This window comes from Symphalangus syndactylus, chromosome 4 (assembly GCF_028878055.3).
Source record: "Symphalangus syndactylus isolate Jambi chromosome 4, NHGRI_mSymSyn1-v2.1_pri, whole genome shotgun sequence".
Taxonomy (NCBI): domain Eukaryota; kingdom Metazoa; phylum Chordata; class Mammalia; order Primates; family Hylobatidae; genus Symphalangus; species Symphalangus syndactylus.
Window position 1 is genome coordinate 100,540,576 of NC_072426.2, and position 15,641 is coordinate 100,556,216.

A 15,641-nucleotide genomic window follows, 5' to 3' on the forward strand; every position below is an offset into this window, starting at 1 on the left:
TGCAATGGCATGATCGTGGCTCACTGCAACCTCCACCTTCCAGGTTCAAGTGATTCTCCTGCCTCAGCCTCCCAAGTAGCTGGGATTACAGGTGTGCGCCACCATACCCGGGTAATTTTTGTATTTTTAGTAGAGATGGGGTTTTGCCGTGTTGGCCAGGCCGGTCTTGAACTCCTGACCTCAGGTGATCTGCCCTCCTCAGCCTCCCAGAGTGCTGGGATTACAGGTGTGAGCCACTGCACCTAGCCTGACTGATAAATTTTAAAAGTATTGCTAATATCTTGCATCCTCCTCTGACCTCTTAGTCGAGCCACCTGCTGCAATAATTTTCCAATTCTACTTATCCTTTACTCCCATGGTTCCATTGTAGAGATTATAGTGATAAGTATGGTTAGTGTTATTTAATTGATAGTTTTTCTCAAATATGAATTTATTTTTAATTGACTCATGTGCATAGTTAATCCTGACCTGAGAATTCCTATCTTTTACTTAATGAGTAGTTAAGTGTTCAGTTTTTCATTTTAAGATATAGTTTCTAGAAACTGGATGTAAAAATTTAGTATAAGTTGATTTAAATGAACATGTAATTGAATTTGGGTTGGGCTAATTTGTAGTTTGTAATAATCAGTTATTTGGCCCTGGGACCTAAGTCTAAAATTTTTAGACTTTTACTAGAGGGATTTAGTCACAACTTTTACTAAGACAGGGAGGTTCCATTTACTGTAACCATTTGGGAGAAACAAAATTAAAACAAAAAGTCCTATAGTTGTATTGATTTTGCCAAGAGGATGTCGCTTTTTAAAGAGACCTTATAATTTTACTTTAAAAAGAAACTACGGGTATACTTTAACTCAAAAACTTCTAGTCATTTTTTTTTTCTGAGCATTTCATTAAATTGTGTTTTTCCCTATGAAATATAAATATTCAGTTTTTATGTTTTACATCTGTAGATGGGCAGAGAAGTTAGATCGGCTAACTAGTACAGCGACAAAAGATCCAGAAGGATTTGTTGGGCATCCAGTAAATGCATTCAAATTAATGAAACGTCTGAATACTGAGTGGAGTGAGTTGGAGAATCTGGTCCTTAAGGATATGTCAGATGGTAAGTCTGAAGAGATTCCTGAGTAAGGCAATATTGCCGCCATATATAGAAATAATAAAATTAGTGATAAATTCAGTTCCCAGGAAACCAATTCAGTTCAGTGTTGTAACTGGATTATGCCTGGGTGCATTTGGTTTGAATAGAGTTAATTTAGTCAAAATCCTGAATTCTCTGATTAAAAAAGAAGTAATTTCTTTTATTGTTGACTTTTGAAATCTGCAAAAGTGAATAGATTATTTGGCATATAGCTTCATTTCTGAGGGTAATCATTTTTATTTTAGGATTACCTTCAAACTTTAAAAATTTATGTCTTCATCTGCAATCAATTTAAAAAAATGTTGGGAGTGTTACTATAAAGAGAAGTATTAGCTGTGTTCTATCTAGTATTTTGAAGTTTAGAATTAGTTTGCTCAATGTAGACAATCAAACAGGCTGCAAACAGTAATAATGAGTAAGTGATACAATACAATTTGTAGTTGGAGTGTTGAAATGTTTTAGATACTTTAATAACAGACGTAGAAGACTAAATCTGGACTTTAGTAAGGACGTAAAGGGATTATGCCGCGCCACCGCCCCCCACCTCCCCCGCCCTGCCCTGCCAAGAAAAGAAGAAGAGACGCAAAAGAGCTGAGCTAGTTATGTAGATAAAATACTCCAAGGGTACTTACCAGTGTTTGTAAGCAGTGAAGTAAAACTATTATGCACAGGGATCAGGAAGCCTTCAAAAGAAAAATATGGCAAGTACTTGTGAATACTTCTTTACTGTGAGAGGGAAATGCCTGTGATTATTATTTTCTGTACTATATAACATCTTGGGAACTTTTTTTTTTTTTTTGGAGACAGGGTCTCACTGTCTCACTGTTGCCCAGGCTGGACTACAGTGGCACAATCGTGGCTCACTGCAGCTTTGAACTCCTGGGCTCAAGCAATCCTCCCACCTCAGCCTCCTCAGTAGCTAACACTACAGGCATAGATCACCACGCCAGGCCAATTTAAAAACTTTTCTTTCTTAGAAACAAGGTTTTGCTATGTTGCCCAGGCTGATCTCAAATTCTTGGCCTCATGCGATCCTTCCACCTCAGCCTCCCACAGTGCTAGGGATTACACGCGTGAGCCATGGTTCCTGGCCCCTGAACACATTTTTTAAAGGAAATCCATATATTTATTCTCAAGTAATGAACTAAGTTCTATAATGTGAACCTTGGGACTTTGTTGTTTTAATCTGTAGTCGTCATTCTATAATGCTATGAGACAGAAATATATATATATATATATTTTTTTTAAATTTTTCTTAGAATTTTGTTTGTAGCATAAGAAATATTATAGCCTTCTATAAAACTTGTAAAACTTGCTTGTAAAATTCCATATAGAGATTGCAACTGAGAGTTGGTCATAAAACTAAAAAAATTGTTGGAAACAGAGCAGGTCAAAACTCCCATGATTGATCTAATAATGGAATTATACCGGTAAAAAGCCACTGCACTTCAGCCTGGGCAACATGGCAAGACTCTGTCTCTAAAAAGAGACAAAACAACATAAAAATATGCTTGATGTAAACTCTAGCCCTCTTCTAGTTATTTGTTCATTTGTACATTTTCATTAACATAAAAATGCCTGGTCTCAGCCAGGCATGGTGGCTCACGCCTGTAATCCTAGTAGTTTGGGAGGCTGAGGCCAGCAGATCACTTGAGGTCAGGAGTTTGAGAGCAGCTTAGCCAACATGGTGAAAACCCATCTCTACTAAAAATATAAAAGTTAGCCAGGCATGGTGGTGGGCACCTTTAATCCCAGCTAGTCAGGAGGCTGAAGCAGGAGAATCGCTTGCACCTGGGAGTCGGAGGTTGCCGTGAGCCGAGATTGTGCCACTGCACTCCAGCCTGGGTGACAGAGCGAGACTCCATCTCAAAAAAAAAAAAAAAAAAGGCCTGGTCTCTTGCTGTTCAAAATACGTAGCTGGCTGGACACAGTTGCTCACGCCTGTAATCCCAGCACTTTGGGAGGCCAAGGCAGGTGGATTGTTTGAGGCCAGGAGTTGGAGACCAGCCTGGGCAACACGGTGAAACCCGTCTCCACTAAAAATATAAAAATTAGCCGGGTGTGGTGGCACATGCCTGTAATCCCAGCTGCTGGGAGGCTGAGGCATGATAATTGCTTGAACCTGGGAGGTGGAGGTTGCAGTGAGCTGAGATCGTGCCACTGCTCTCCAGCCTGGATGACAGAGTGAGACTGTCTCAAAAAAAAAAAAAAAAAAAAAGTTGATTATAAGTCAATGAGAAGAGAGGGAAGTCTCATACCTAATTTTTATTCACAAGTAATGACACATATTAAAATTTTAAACCAATTTTTTGTTAAGGAATGTTTAGCATCCATTCTTCTTGGGGTTATATAGTTATCAGTAATTGGTTTGTTTGATTTTTGCATACTTTATATAAATACTCTAAGATTAGGTTTATATATTGTAAATTTTGGTTGATCAACATCATGTTTGATAATTAAACTGATCTAAATATATCTTAGTAAACTAGCTTGGCTGTTGATCTTAAATATATAATTAATATCTCTTCCTTCTTGAAGAATTCCACCAAACTTTATATATTTACGTATTTATATAATGTGTAATACATGGAAGAAAAAAGCAACTTTTTTTTTTTTTTTTTTTTTTTTGAGACAGAGTCTTGTTCTGTCGCCTAGGCTGGAGTGCAGTGGCATGATCTCGGCTCACTGCAAGCTCCGCCTCCCGGGTTCACGCCATTCTCCTGCCTCAACCTCCCGAGTAGCTGGGACTACAGGCACCCGCCACCATGCCCGGCTAATTTTTTGTATTTTTAGTAGAGACGGGGTTTCACCGTGTTAGCCAGGATGGTCTCGATCTCTTGACCTCGTGATCCGCCCACCTCGGCCTCCCAAAGTGCTGGGATTACAGGCGTGAGCCACCGTGCCCAGCCGAAAAAAGCAACTTTAAGAGCACACATTTTACTTACCATCTGTTATCTGGAAGTATAATTGATTGTCAATGAATGTCATTTTCAGACCCATAAATGTGTTCATTTCTCAAACTTAGTGGATGCACTTTGTTTTCTTGCTGTGTTATATAACTAAAAACTCATAACTATTATGTTAGGTAGTCTTTACCTGCTAATACAGATACAATTTATATAACAGCATCACAGTCCTTAAGCAACCCTAGGCTTTTGGAAGATTGAACAAGTTAGAAGTATGCCAAGTCTTATTCAGTGTATTTAATTTTTTCTTGTTGAGTATGCAGAACTTTTCATGGTGTGGTAAAAAATAATAAAACAGATTTTGAACAATCCTTATTAAGTTTGTTTATGGGAAGTTTATGAGGTTCTACAGTCTGTTTTTTCTTTGATTTATCTATTTCAAGGCTTTATCTCTAACCTAACCATTCAGAGACAGTACTTTCCTAATGATGAAGATCAGGTTGGGGCAGCCAAAGCTCTGTTACGTCTCCAGGATACCTACAATTTGGATACAGATACCATCTCAAAGGGTAATCTTCCAGGTAAGATCATTCTTCCATTCTATAAAATACCTATCACCTAGCTTCTCTGTTGAGTCCATTAACACAATGTTAGTATAAAAAAGACTTTTGCATTTTAAGATTTTAAATTGTAGTTTGTTTCATAGCCTTCAAAGACTAAAGAATCACCTTCCCTTTCTCTTAGGGCTTAATAGTTACGGGTATGCTTCTAGCTTGTTACTCTGAAAGCTTGTATTGATAGAGACTAACTTAAGTAGGGAATTTTAGTGTGTAAGGAAAAGAAACTATCATTTCACCAAATGTTTTTATTCAGAACACCTAATACTATTTGAAAGCTTTGTATCTAAAGCTATAAGGGAGTTGATAGTCAAAGTTTATATGTTAAATAATTAAAAGCCAATATTTTTTGGGTATCCACATATGTTTAAAGTGTTCCATAGTATGGAACATCCTACTTTCTGACCTATTTTTGGCAAAGTCCTCTTTGTAAGTTATAGTTACTTTCATGATAATTTACTTCTGCTGTCCCTCACTTTTTCAAAGTTTGTGACTCATTACCACTACTATCTCCTGTCATTGTCAGCTGCAGAAATAAAATATGTTGTCTCTGTCTTCATACTGAAATTGATTTTCTCAGTAAGAAAAAATCAGTGGGATGAGTTGTTTATCAAAATGTTTTCTTGCTCATCTCCCTTTATTTGAGGTGAAGGTATCCGTTGGTACTAAACATGGTTTAATAGTAAATAAAATTTCTGTTAAGCTGGAATATAAGTCCATTAATTTGAACTTCCAAAAATATACAAATTTGCAAATTTTCAGCTTCTACTAATATTATACATTATAATGCTTTTGATAAGATTATAACCTTATGTTTAAAATTGGCTTCAGGTTTAAAACACATTTAATAGATATTAAATACTTAATATATGCCAGCTATTATGTTAGGTACTGGGGGACACATAATGAACAAGACATACACTACCCTTGCCATTAGGGTATTTAACATTCTTACAGTATAGTAAGATGAGTGCTTGGATGGGAGAAATTCAGGATACCATATGAGCACATCAAAAGAAACCTATTGCTGGACCTCATAAGGGATGTAAAGGAAGAATTCCTGGAAGATAGACATTAAAAAAATTGAAATCTAATGGACAAGGAATTAGCTAGAAAAAGGGGGGAGAGGGAGACAGGAGTGGGTGTGGGAAAAGTGTTTCAGACAGAGGGAACATGTAGAAAGGTCAAAAGGAGAGAGCATCTCCTATTCAGATTACTAACATGTAGTTTGTATGGTTTAATGTAGAGTTCAAGAGGTGAATGCACCAGGTGGATATGGGGGTTTGGCTTTGTGAGAGTAGTGAGAGCTGAGACTAGAGAGGTAAGCAGAAACCATCTCTTGGAGAGCTTTGTAAGCCATGTGGAAGAGATTGAACTGTCCTGAGTGCAGTGGGGAGCTATTAAAAAGTTTGTAAGGGAAATTTATGATTTTTCCGTTTAGAAATACCATTCTGGCTGCCGAATGGAGATTGGGTTGGGGCCAAGGGACAAAGAACCAGGGAGGAGGCTGTTGCAAATATTTAAGTAAGAGGTGATAGTGGATAGATTATCAAGCTACTTATTAGAGTAGAATAGTAGAATTTGATGATGTACTTGATAGGAATTTCTGGCTTCATCAACTGGATAGGTTCCTTTTAACAAAATAGGGCTGGCATGGTGGCTTATGCCTGTAATCCCAGCACTTTGGGAGGCTAAGGTGGAAAGGATCCCTTGAGGATAGGAGTTCAAGACCAGCCTGGGCAGCATAGCAAGTCCCTGACTCAACAAAAAAATGAAAACTTAGCTGAGTGTTGTGGTGCTTGCTTGTAGTCCTAGCTATTTGGGAGGCTGAGGTGGGATGTATTCACACTGCTATGAAGAAATACCCAAGACTGGGTAGTTTATTTTAAAAAAGAGATTTAATTGACTCACAGTTCCACATGGCTAGGGATGTCTTAGGAAACTCACAATCATGGCAGAAGGCACTTCTTCACACGGTGGCAGGAAAGAGAATGAGGGCCAGCAGGGGAAATGCCAGGTGCTTATAAAACCATCCTATCTCATGAGAACTCACTGTCACAAGAACAGCATGGGAGAACTGCCCCCATGATTCAGTTATCTCCACTTTGTCCCGCCCTTGATAGGTGGGGATTATTACAATTCAAGGTGATATTTGGGTGTGAACACAGAGCCAAACCATATCGTAGGAGGATCACTTGAGCCCAGGAGTTCAAGGCTGCAGTGAGCTGTGATCACGCCACTGCACTCCAACCTGGGCAACAGAGTGAGACCCCTATCTCAAAAAACAAAAAGCAAAAAAGAAAACATCCCACCTCAGCCTCCCAAATGTGTGGTGGTGGGTAATAAATGTTATTTAGATTACTATATGTGTTTTGTTTAAAAAATGATTATATTCCCATCAAAATGGTCCTGAATATTATTTAACCCTGATTTCACTGTGTTTAGTCTTAGGGGCAGTATTCATTCTTTCTCAGGTGCTTTTTATCTCCTTGTTGACTTTTTCCTCTTTTATCACAGTTTTGGGCTAGTTCTCATTGACTTTTCCTTTCATGCAAATTCCTTGTAAGTAGAATGACTGAAATTTCCTAATCACATTATACCCTATAACTGAATACTAGCATAAGAGTTTTTAGGCTCCCTCAACCCATATTATTTTCTGTTGTTAATAGTCAAATATCAAGCCGGGCGAGGTGGCTCAAGCCTGTAATCCCAGCACTTTGGGAGGCTGAGGCGGGCGGATCACGAGGTCAGGAGATCGAGACCATCCTGGCTAACACGGTGAAACCCCGTCTCTACTAAAAACACAAAAAATTAGCCGGGCGTGTTGGCGGGCGCCTGTATTCCCAGCTACTCGGGAGGCTGAGGCAGGAGAATGGCGTGAACCCAGGAGGTGGAGGTTGCGGTGAGCCGAGATCGCGCCACTGCACTCCAGCCTGAAGGACAGAGAGAGACTCCGTCTCAAAAAAAAAAAAAAAAAAAAAAATAGTCAAATATCACAAATGTGTTCGAAGGCTTCTTGTGCACCTTTCCTTGTTTAGAGGTAATGACTGTTCTGAACTTGGTGTGTATCCTGTCATCTTTTTATACTTTATCATATATATTTTCCATTGTATTGTGTTTTGAAATTTTACGTCAATAGTACATCATACTCTATTTATCTTTCTACAACCTTTTTTTAACCTAGTATTTTCAGTAAATTTATGTTGATCAGATTCATCTGCTAATGTGGTATTGTGTAACGTTATTTATTCATTCTTCTGTGGATGGATGTACATTTAGATTTTGTCCAATTTTTTGCTTTATCAAATGAGGTTCAATACATCTTTGTTGATTTCTTTTTGTGGCCATGTACTCATGTGCAAGGCTTTCTCTTAGGGTGTAAGAAATCATAGGGTATTTGGTTTTTCATCATGCTTACCAGATGTGGCCAGATTGCTTTCCAGAGCATGTATTTATACTCTTACCAGCATTGTATGAGAGTTCCCATTTCTTCGTATCCTTGCCAGCTCTTGGTTTTGTCAGACTTTAAAAATTTTAGCAATTTGGGTATGAAATGGTGGGAGTGAGGGAGGAAGGATGGCATGTATTTTAAATTTTCTTCAAACAAAAAAGTCAGAGAAATGCTTAGTGAATTTATATTGATGCCACATCACTCCTTGATTAGTTTCATCTGTTTCTTTTGCCTCTTTGGGCCTACCTTTTGAAATGCTTTGTTGGTATTTTAATGAAAAATAGGTTACATGCATTTTGACATCAATGTTGTCCTTATAGTTCTTAAGGACTTCCTTCAGTTTTCAGATTGTTTGTTCCCAACCCTGATTTGTTGAATAGATCCATATCTGCCAAAGATATCATGCTTTTTTTTAAGCTGTGATGTTTTTTTAGGGGGTGGGGGTCAGTAATAGAAAATGTCATATGTATAAAATTCAATTTGCTTCATGTGGAAGTTGAATGTTCACCCTTCTGATCACTTGCATCACTGTCTTGGTAAGTTAATAAGGTAACTACAGCAAGCAGTAGATTCTCCAGACATCTCTGGAGCTCACTCAGCTATGAGTGTATCACACTGCCTCAGAGGTGGGACATTAACTTTCTAAGTGTGTGCATTTTAAACATAATTATCCCTTACAAATTAAGTTTTGATCCATTAAGTGTTCTTGTGAAGTGCAAGAATTTTTGGATTACGTGTCTCTCTCAGTTAACGTATGAACCATAAAAATGTATTTGTTTTTCTTTTTTTTCTTTTTTGACATGGAGTCTCACTCTGTTACCCAGGCTGATGTGCAGTGGTGCAACTCGGCTTACTGCAACCTCTGCCTCCTGGGTTCAAGTGATTCTCCTGCCTCAGCCTCCCAAGTAGCTGGGATTACAGGCGCGCACCACCGTGCCCAGCTAATTTTTTTATTTTTAGTAGAGATGAGGTTTCACCATGTCAGCTAGGCTGGTTTCCAACTCTTAACCTCAAGTGATCCGTCCACCTCAGCCTCCCGAAGTGCTGGAATTACAGGCATGAGCCACTACGTCCGGCTAAAAATGTATTTCTAAATAATGTTTTTCCTATAGTGCCTGTGATATTGTAGTTTATTTTCTTTCTTTTCTTTATTTTTTTGAGACAGGATCTCACTCTGCTACCGCCCAGGTTGGAGTGCAGTGGCACAATCACAGCTCACTACAGCCTCAACCTCCCAAGCTAAGGTGATCCTCCTACCTCAGTCTCCCAAGTAGCCAGGACTACAGGCATGTGCCACCACAAGCAGCTAATTTTTGTATTTTTTATAGAGACAGGGTTTTGCCATGTTGCCCAGGCTGGTTTCGAACTCCTGAGCTCAAGCAGTCCACCCCCCTCAGCCTCCCAAAGTGGTGGGGTTACAGGCAAAAGCCACCGTACCTGGCCTGATATTATAGTTTCTATTGTGACAATAAATTAAAGGACTCTTTCTAGTGTTAGTTTACTTTCAGTTTGGTTTATTATATTCAATTTGATATGTTCATGTCAGTCATCCATGCCTCTTCCTTTGAACCAAAGGAATTTACAACTTATTCTTGTTTCTTATCAAACTCGGTTTGCTTTTTATATGAAGCTTTTTACAGTCTCTTTCTGCCCATACCACTTTCCTTATTTCATTTTCTTCTTTGTTTTCTTGCCTACTTTTTCTTCTCGTGTTCTCTACTTTGGAAACAGCCTTCCTTTTCAAATGCTGCATTACTTTTGATTTGTTTTAAAAATCAGATTCCCAGGCGTCTGCCTTTAATATTGTTAATAGATCAGTAGGTAAGACAAGCAGAAATACTTTACCAAAGCAGAATAGCTAAAGATCTTCTACTATCTCTGCCATGCTTGTTCAAATAATGTTGCCAGAATATCAAGTCATGTAAAAAAAGTATTACTGGTGCTATCTTCGTGGATTAATGGCATACTGTCATCTTATGTGTTTTTCATATAAGAGAAACATTTATAATTGCTGCATTATGAGCGCATCTTCTCAGTTTACTAGTTCTCGTAACTGAAAAAATAATAGCATTGTCAAAATTTAATATGCATCTTTAGTTTCTGGAACTAACTCATGTTAAACTATTAAGAAGTTAGTTTCTTAGCATCTGCTATTGTCGGAATATGTCCCTCCAAAATTTAGGTGGTGAAACTTAATGGCCAGTGTGATGGTATTAAGAGGTGGGGCCTACCGGAATGGGATTTAGGGCCCTTATGAAAGAGGCTTTATGCAGCCGCTAGCTCTCTTGCCCTTCAGCCTTCACCATGTGAGGACATAGCATTCTTCCCCTCTGGAGGATGCAGCAACAAGGTGCCATCTTGGAAGAGGAGAGCAGCCCTCACTAGACAATTGAACCCGCTGGTGCCTTGAATCTTGGACTACCCAGCCTCTAGAACTGTGAGAAAATAAATTTGTTTTTTTATAAATTATCCAGTCCTCTGGTATTTTGTTATGGGAGCATAAATGCACTAAGATAGTATCCTTTCCTAGAATGGAAGGCGGGATAGAGAATTATTTACGGGAAAAACATCAAAATGTGGGTCTTCATCTTCATTTTAGGAGTATACTGATAATCAGTCACTGTCTGTAAGTGACTAATGGGGGACCAGAAAAAAAAAAGTGAATGGAGGTGATTGTATGATTTGAATATTTGATTATATTGGGTCATGTGATCCTCCAGTGCATACACCTCCAAGCTTGGACTCTGTTTCATACTGGAATTCAACAGCTCATTGTCAGACCAGGGCATGCTTTTCTGTAGTCTGCAAATGTCTGATCACTAGCAAAACGTGCCCATAACTTTACTTCCGTTTGATTTATTTCTCATAAATTCCTTTTCTGTTAGCATCTTTTTGAAAACATATGTGACCGCCATTGGATAGGTTATAGCTAAGTCTGGTTCTGGCCATTTTAGTGACTCTTTGAAGTGTATTCAATCAAAATTTATTAAAGAAACCACCGTTGTGTTTGTTTCTCCACCAGTTTTCTTTGTGATGTTATCAGACACTTAATAAATATATGCAATTTTATGTGTTTTATCAGAGAAAATGTAGGCTAGTCTGTCTTTGACCAGTAGTTTCTGGTCAAATACAATATTATACTAGTATAATATTGACTTAGTCTCAGAATTGTATATTCTGAGAGAAATGTTGTTGGAGAAGTCATATTTTCTTGTCTAGGCTTGTTGTTTTTTCACATACCTGTCATTTTTTTTTTTTATAGTGTCAGGGAACTATGTGATTTTCCGTATAATAGCATAAAAAGAGCCCTGTAGGACATGACTTTCTCCTTTTTTTCATTATTTATAAAACTTCTTTTATCATGGAAAATACCAAATGTCACACATACGCAAAAATAAAGGTAATAACATAATGAACCTATGCCATCACCAAGCTCCAGACGTTTTAAACATGTTGTCATTGTTGGTTTATCTACTCCTTCCACCCTTTCTTTTTGTCATTTTTTTGGAGTATTTTAAGAGCAAATCCTAGACATCACGTCATTTTATCCATAAATAATTCAACATGCATATCTAACTCATCAGGTCTTTATTAAAATTTATTTTTTTGAGGCAAGATTTCACTCTATCATCCAGGCTGGAGTGCATTGGCATGATCATAGCTCACTGCAGCCTTGAACTTTTGGACTCAAGCCATCTTGCTGCCTTAGCCTCCTGAAGAGCTGGGACTATAGGTGCATGCCACCACAGCTGGCTAATTTTTAAATTTTTTGTAGAGATGAGCTCTTGCTATGTTGCCCAGTCTGGTCTTGAACTCCTGGCCTCAAGTAGGTCTTTGTAATTTATTTTTAATTTTTTTTAGAGACAGGGTCTCACTTTATTGCTCAGGCTAGAGTGCAGTGGTACCATTATAGCTCACTGCAGCCTTGAACTCTTGGGCTCAAGTGTTCCTCCTGCCGTAGCCTCCCAAGTAGCTGGGACTATAGGTATAAGTCACCTGCGCCCAGCTGGTCTTTTTAAAAAAGTAACATAACCACTTACTATCTCCCTGCTTAACAAATCGACAGTATTTCCTTAATATAATTTAATACCCAGTCAACGTTATTTCTCTGGTGATCTCAAAGTTGTCGTTTTACAGTTGTATTTTTTTAAATTATGTCTGTTAAGTCCCTTTTATTCCCTTTTCCTTTTTTTCTTTCTCTTTATAACATTGGTTAGCTGGGGAAACCTAGTCATATGTTATGTGGAATGTTCCATATTCTGGAGTTGACTACTTTGGCGGTTAACATGTTCCTTTAATGCCTATGTTTCCTACACACTGGTTAGAGCTTGAGGCTTGATTAGATTCAAGTTAAATTTTAAAATCAACTCCATAGGTGGCGCTATGAACTTTCTTTTGAACTGCATGAACCAACACCTAATGTCCTGTCCCACTTTTTATGATGCTGATTGATGAGTGAGGTTCAGGTGATGAGAGCCTGATCCCTCCATATAAAGTTCTCCTTAAGTTTTATCTACTGGTTTTGGCAGCCTTTGATGATCATTGCCTAGAACTACTATTTCATTAGGAGTTACAAAATGATGATTTTTTTCATTCCATTATTCCTTTTACTTTTATTAACTGGAATTCTATAAACAGGAACGTCCTTCATGAACCATTTGGTTACCCTGATGTATATATAGGAAAGGCGGGGTAAGTCTATAATTAGTCTTCTCTATCAGTTTTCAGAGTAATGAGTTGGTGTCCTAACCATTTTTAGTAGTGATCCGTAATTTTCATGACATATCATGAATATGGATTTTTTTTTTTTTTTGTATTTCAGCCTGTTCAGTATTACTTTGATCTCAGATTATCCCATTTTTAGGCCAGTGGGGAGCATCTTTAGATAGGCTTGTTTTTTTGAATTGACTGTGTTATTATTCTTTGATAGAGAGGAAACTTCCTTGCTTTCTGGCACAGTTTTTTTCCAGATTTCTTTTCTATTCCAGAGTAGGAACCAGGCATTTCTTTAATGAGCCTTGGCCTTTTTTTTCCCCCCTTAAGAGAGAGGTTCCTGCCGTGTTGCTCAGGCTAGAGTGCAGTGGCTATTCACAGATGTGATCATGGTGCACTACAACCTGGAACGTCTGGACTCAAGTGATCTTCCTGCTTCAGCCTTCTGAGTAGCTGGGACTATAGGTTTTCCACTCCTTGCCTGGCAAGGCTTGATTCCTTTGAATAGGGATGACATTTAAGCAGCAGAGTCTAGCTAGGTTCTAGGGGTGATTATTGCTATATAGTTTGTCATAAACAGAGACAGGAAATATGTAAGTTCATATTGTTCAAATTGAAAACCACAGGGTTTATATTTATATCTCTTTTCTTTTGAAAATTTGGTTCCTAAGGATATTAACATGATTATTCTTTTATTCATACTATTAACTGATGTTATTTTATTCATACTATTAATAACATTGACTACTGAATACAGTTTTTTTGTACTTTATATCCTTAAAATATATCACTCTAGATATGATCAGTCAAAATCTTGTTTTAAAGACATCTGAGGTAATTCATTTCTCTTTGTGGCTACGCCCTTAACATGTTATACAGTTGAGTTCATTTATTTCATTTCCTCAGATTTTTAGGGGTTGTCCTCGTTTTTTCTTTTGATTCATTGTTTTCATTTGTTCGTTTTAGAAACAATGTGTTGCTCTGTTGCCCGGCCTGGAGTGCAGTGGCATGATCATAGCTCAGTGCAGCCTTGAACTCCTGGGCTCAAGGGATCCTCCTGTCACAGCCTCCCAAATAGCAGCCTACAGGCATGCATGTACCACCATACCTGGCTATTTTTTTAAATTTTTTATTTTGTTTTATTTTTATTTTATTATTATTTTTTTCAGACGGAGTCTTGCTCTGTCGCCCAGGCTGGAGTGCAGTGGCGTGATCTCAGCTCACTGAAAGCTCCGCCTCCCAGGTTAACGCCATTCTCCTGCCTCAGCCTCCTGAGTAGCTGGGACTACAGGCGCCCGCCACCATGCCCGGCTAATTTTTTGTATTTTTAGTAGAGATGGGGTTTCACCATGTTAGCCAGGTTGGTCTCAATCTCTTGACCTCATGATCCACCTGCCTCGGCCTCCCAAAGTGCTGGGATTACAGGCCTGAGCCACTGCGCCCAGTCTTTTTTTTTCTTTTCTTTTCTTTTTTTTTTTTTTTTTTTTTTAAATAAAGACATTGTCTCATTATTTTGCCCGGGGTTGTCTTGAACGCCCTGGCTCAAGAGATCTTCCTGCCTTGGCCTCCCGAAATGTCGGGATTACAGGCTCTAGCCACCATGCCCAGCCAATTTATTGTTTTTAATTATGTAAAACTTTTAAATTCTTTGACAGTCCAAACTAGAGTAATAAGGTACATTAATAGAAGTCTCACTTTCATTCTTACACTTTTCAACCTATTCCCTTGCTTTTTCTATGTGACCATTTTGTTAGTTTTACTATTTCCAGTTTTTTTAAATACAAGCAAATATATATCTACTCCTGTATTCTCTCAACATAAACACAAAAGATAGCATACTGGCTGGGTGTGGTGGCTCACACCTGTAATCCCAGCACTCTGGGAGGCCAAGGTGGGTGGATCACCTGAGGTCAGAGTTCGAGACCAGCCTGGCCAATATGGTGAAACCCCATCCCTACTAAAAATACAAAAATTAGCTGAGCATGGTGGTGGGCACCTGTAATCCCAGCTACTCAGGAGGCTGAGGCAGGAGAATTGCTTGAACCTGGTGGGGCACGGAGGTTGCAGTGAGCCATCGCACCACTGCATTTTCAGCCTGGGCAACAGAGTCAGACTCTGTCTCAAAAAAAAAAAAAAGCATACTATAAATACTGTTATGTACTTTGGTGCTTTAATTTATTGATATACCCCAGTCATTACTTCATGTATAGAAATCCTCATTTCTTTTTATAGCTATGTGTTATTACTCTATTTTGTGGAGGTTCTACAGTTTTTTTTTACTTATTGTCAGTAGAGGATGATTTATTGGGAAACTTACAGATGGAAGCCTGCTCTTGGGCAGTAGCAAGACAGGTAGATCTCTGCACCGTTAGTTCCCAGACCCATGACTTAAATGCCATAGGGAAAGGGTGTACATGCCCTATAGGGACAAAGGCAAGCTCCAGAACAGGCAAGAGTGCTGTGTGTGTCATAGCCTGTAATTTTTGTGATAACATCAAGGTTGCTTTGCTCTAAAGGCAGTATTTATAGTGAATACATGTTCTTACACTAAGGACAGCAAGTAAAGTAGAAATCAGCAGGCATTTGTGAGACTGAGGTTAATCAAAAGTGAACATGGTAGATTAGCATGCAAGATGGGAGTCACTGTTGTCTTCACACCCATCAGTTTCTACTTTATTCATCCCATTTCTTAATAACCATCTAAAGATTGCCACCCTGCTGGAGCGTGTCCCATGACCATCCCCTTTCTTTTCCTCTTAGTTTCTCGTGCCTCAGCCTCCCCAGTAGTTGGGATTACAGGCGTGTGCTACCACGCC

At 38.6% G+C, this 15,641-nt stretch overlaps 1 protein-coding gene across 4 annotated transcripts in view; it reads left to right on the forward strand.

Moving 5' to 3' along the window:
• P4HA1 (prolyl 4-hydroxylase subunit alpha 1) overlaps window positions 1-15,641 on the forward strand; it is a 94,745-nt gene that overhangs the window by 25,400 nt on the left and 53,704 nt on the right. For all 4 annotated transcript variants that reach the window (XM_055275807.2, XM_055275808.2, XM_063637577.1 and 1 more), the window contains exons 4-5: window positions 951-1,102; window positions 4,488-4,625. In XM_055275807.2, coding sequence (XP_055131782.1) covers window positions 951-1,102; window positions 4,488-4,625 — 290 coding nt within the window. The remainder of the gene's footprint in view (window positions 1-950; window positions 1,103-4,487; window positions 4,626-15,641) is intronic.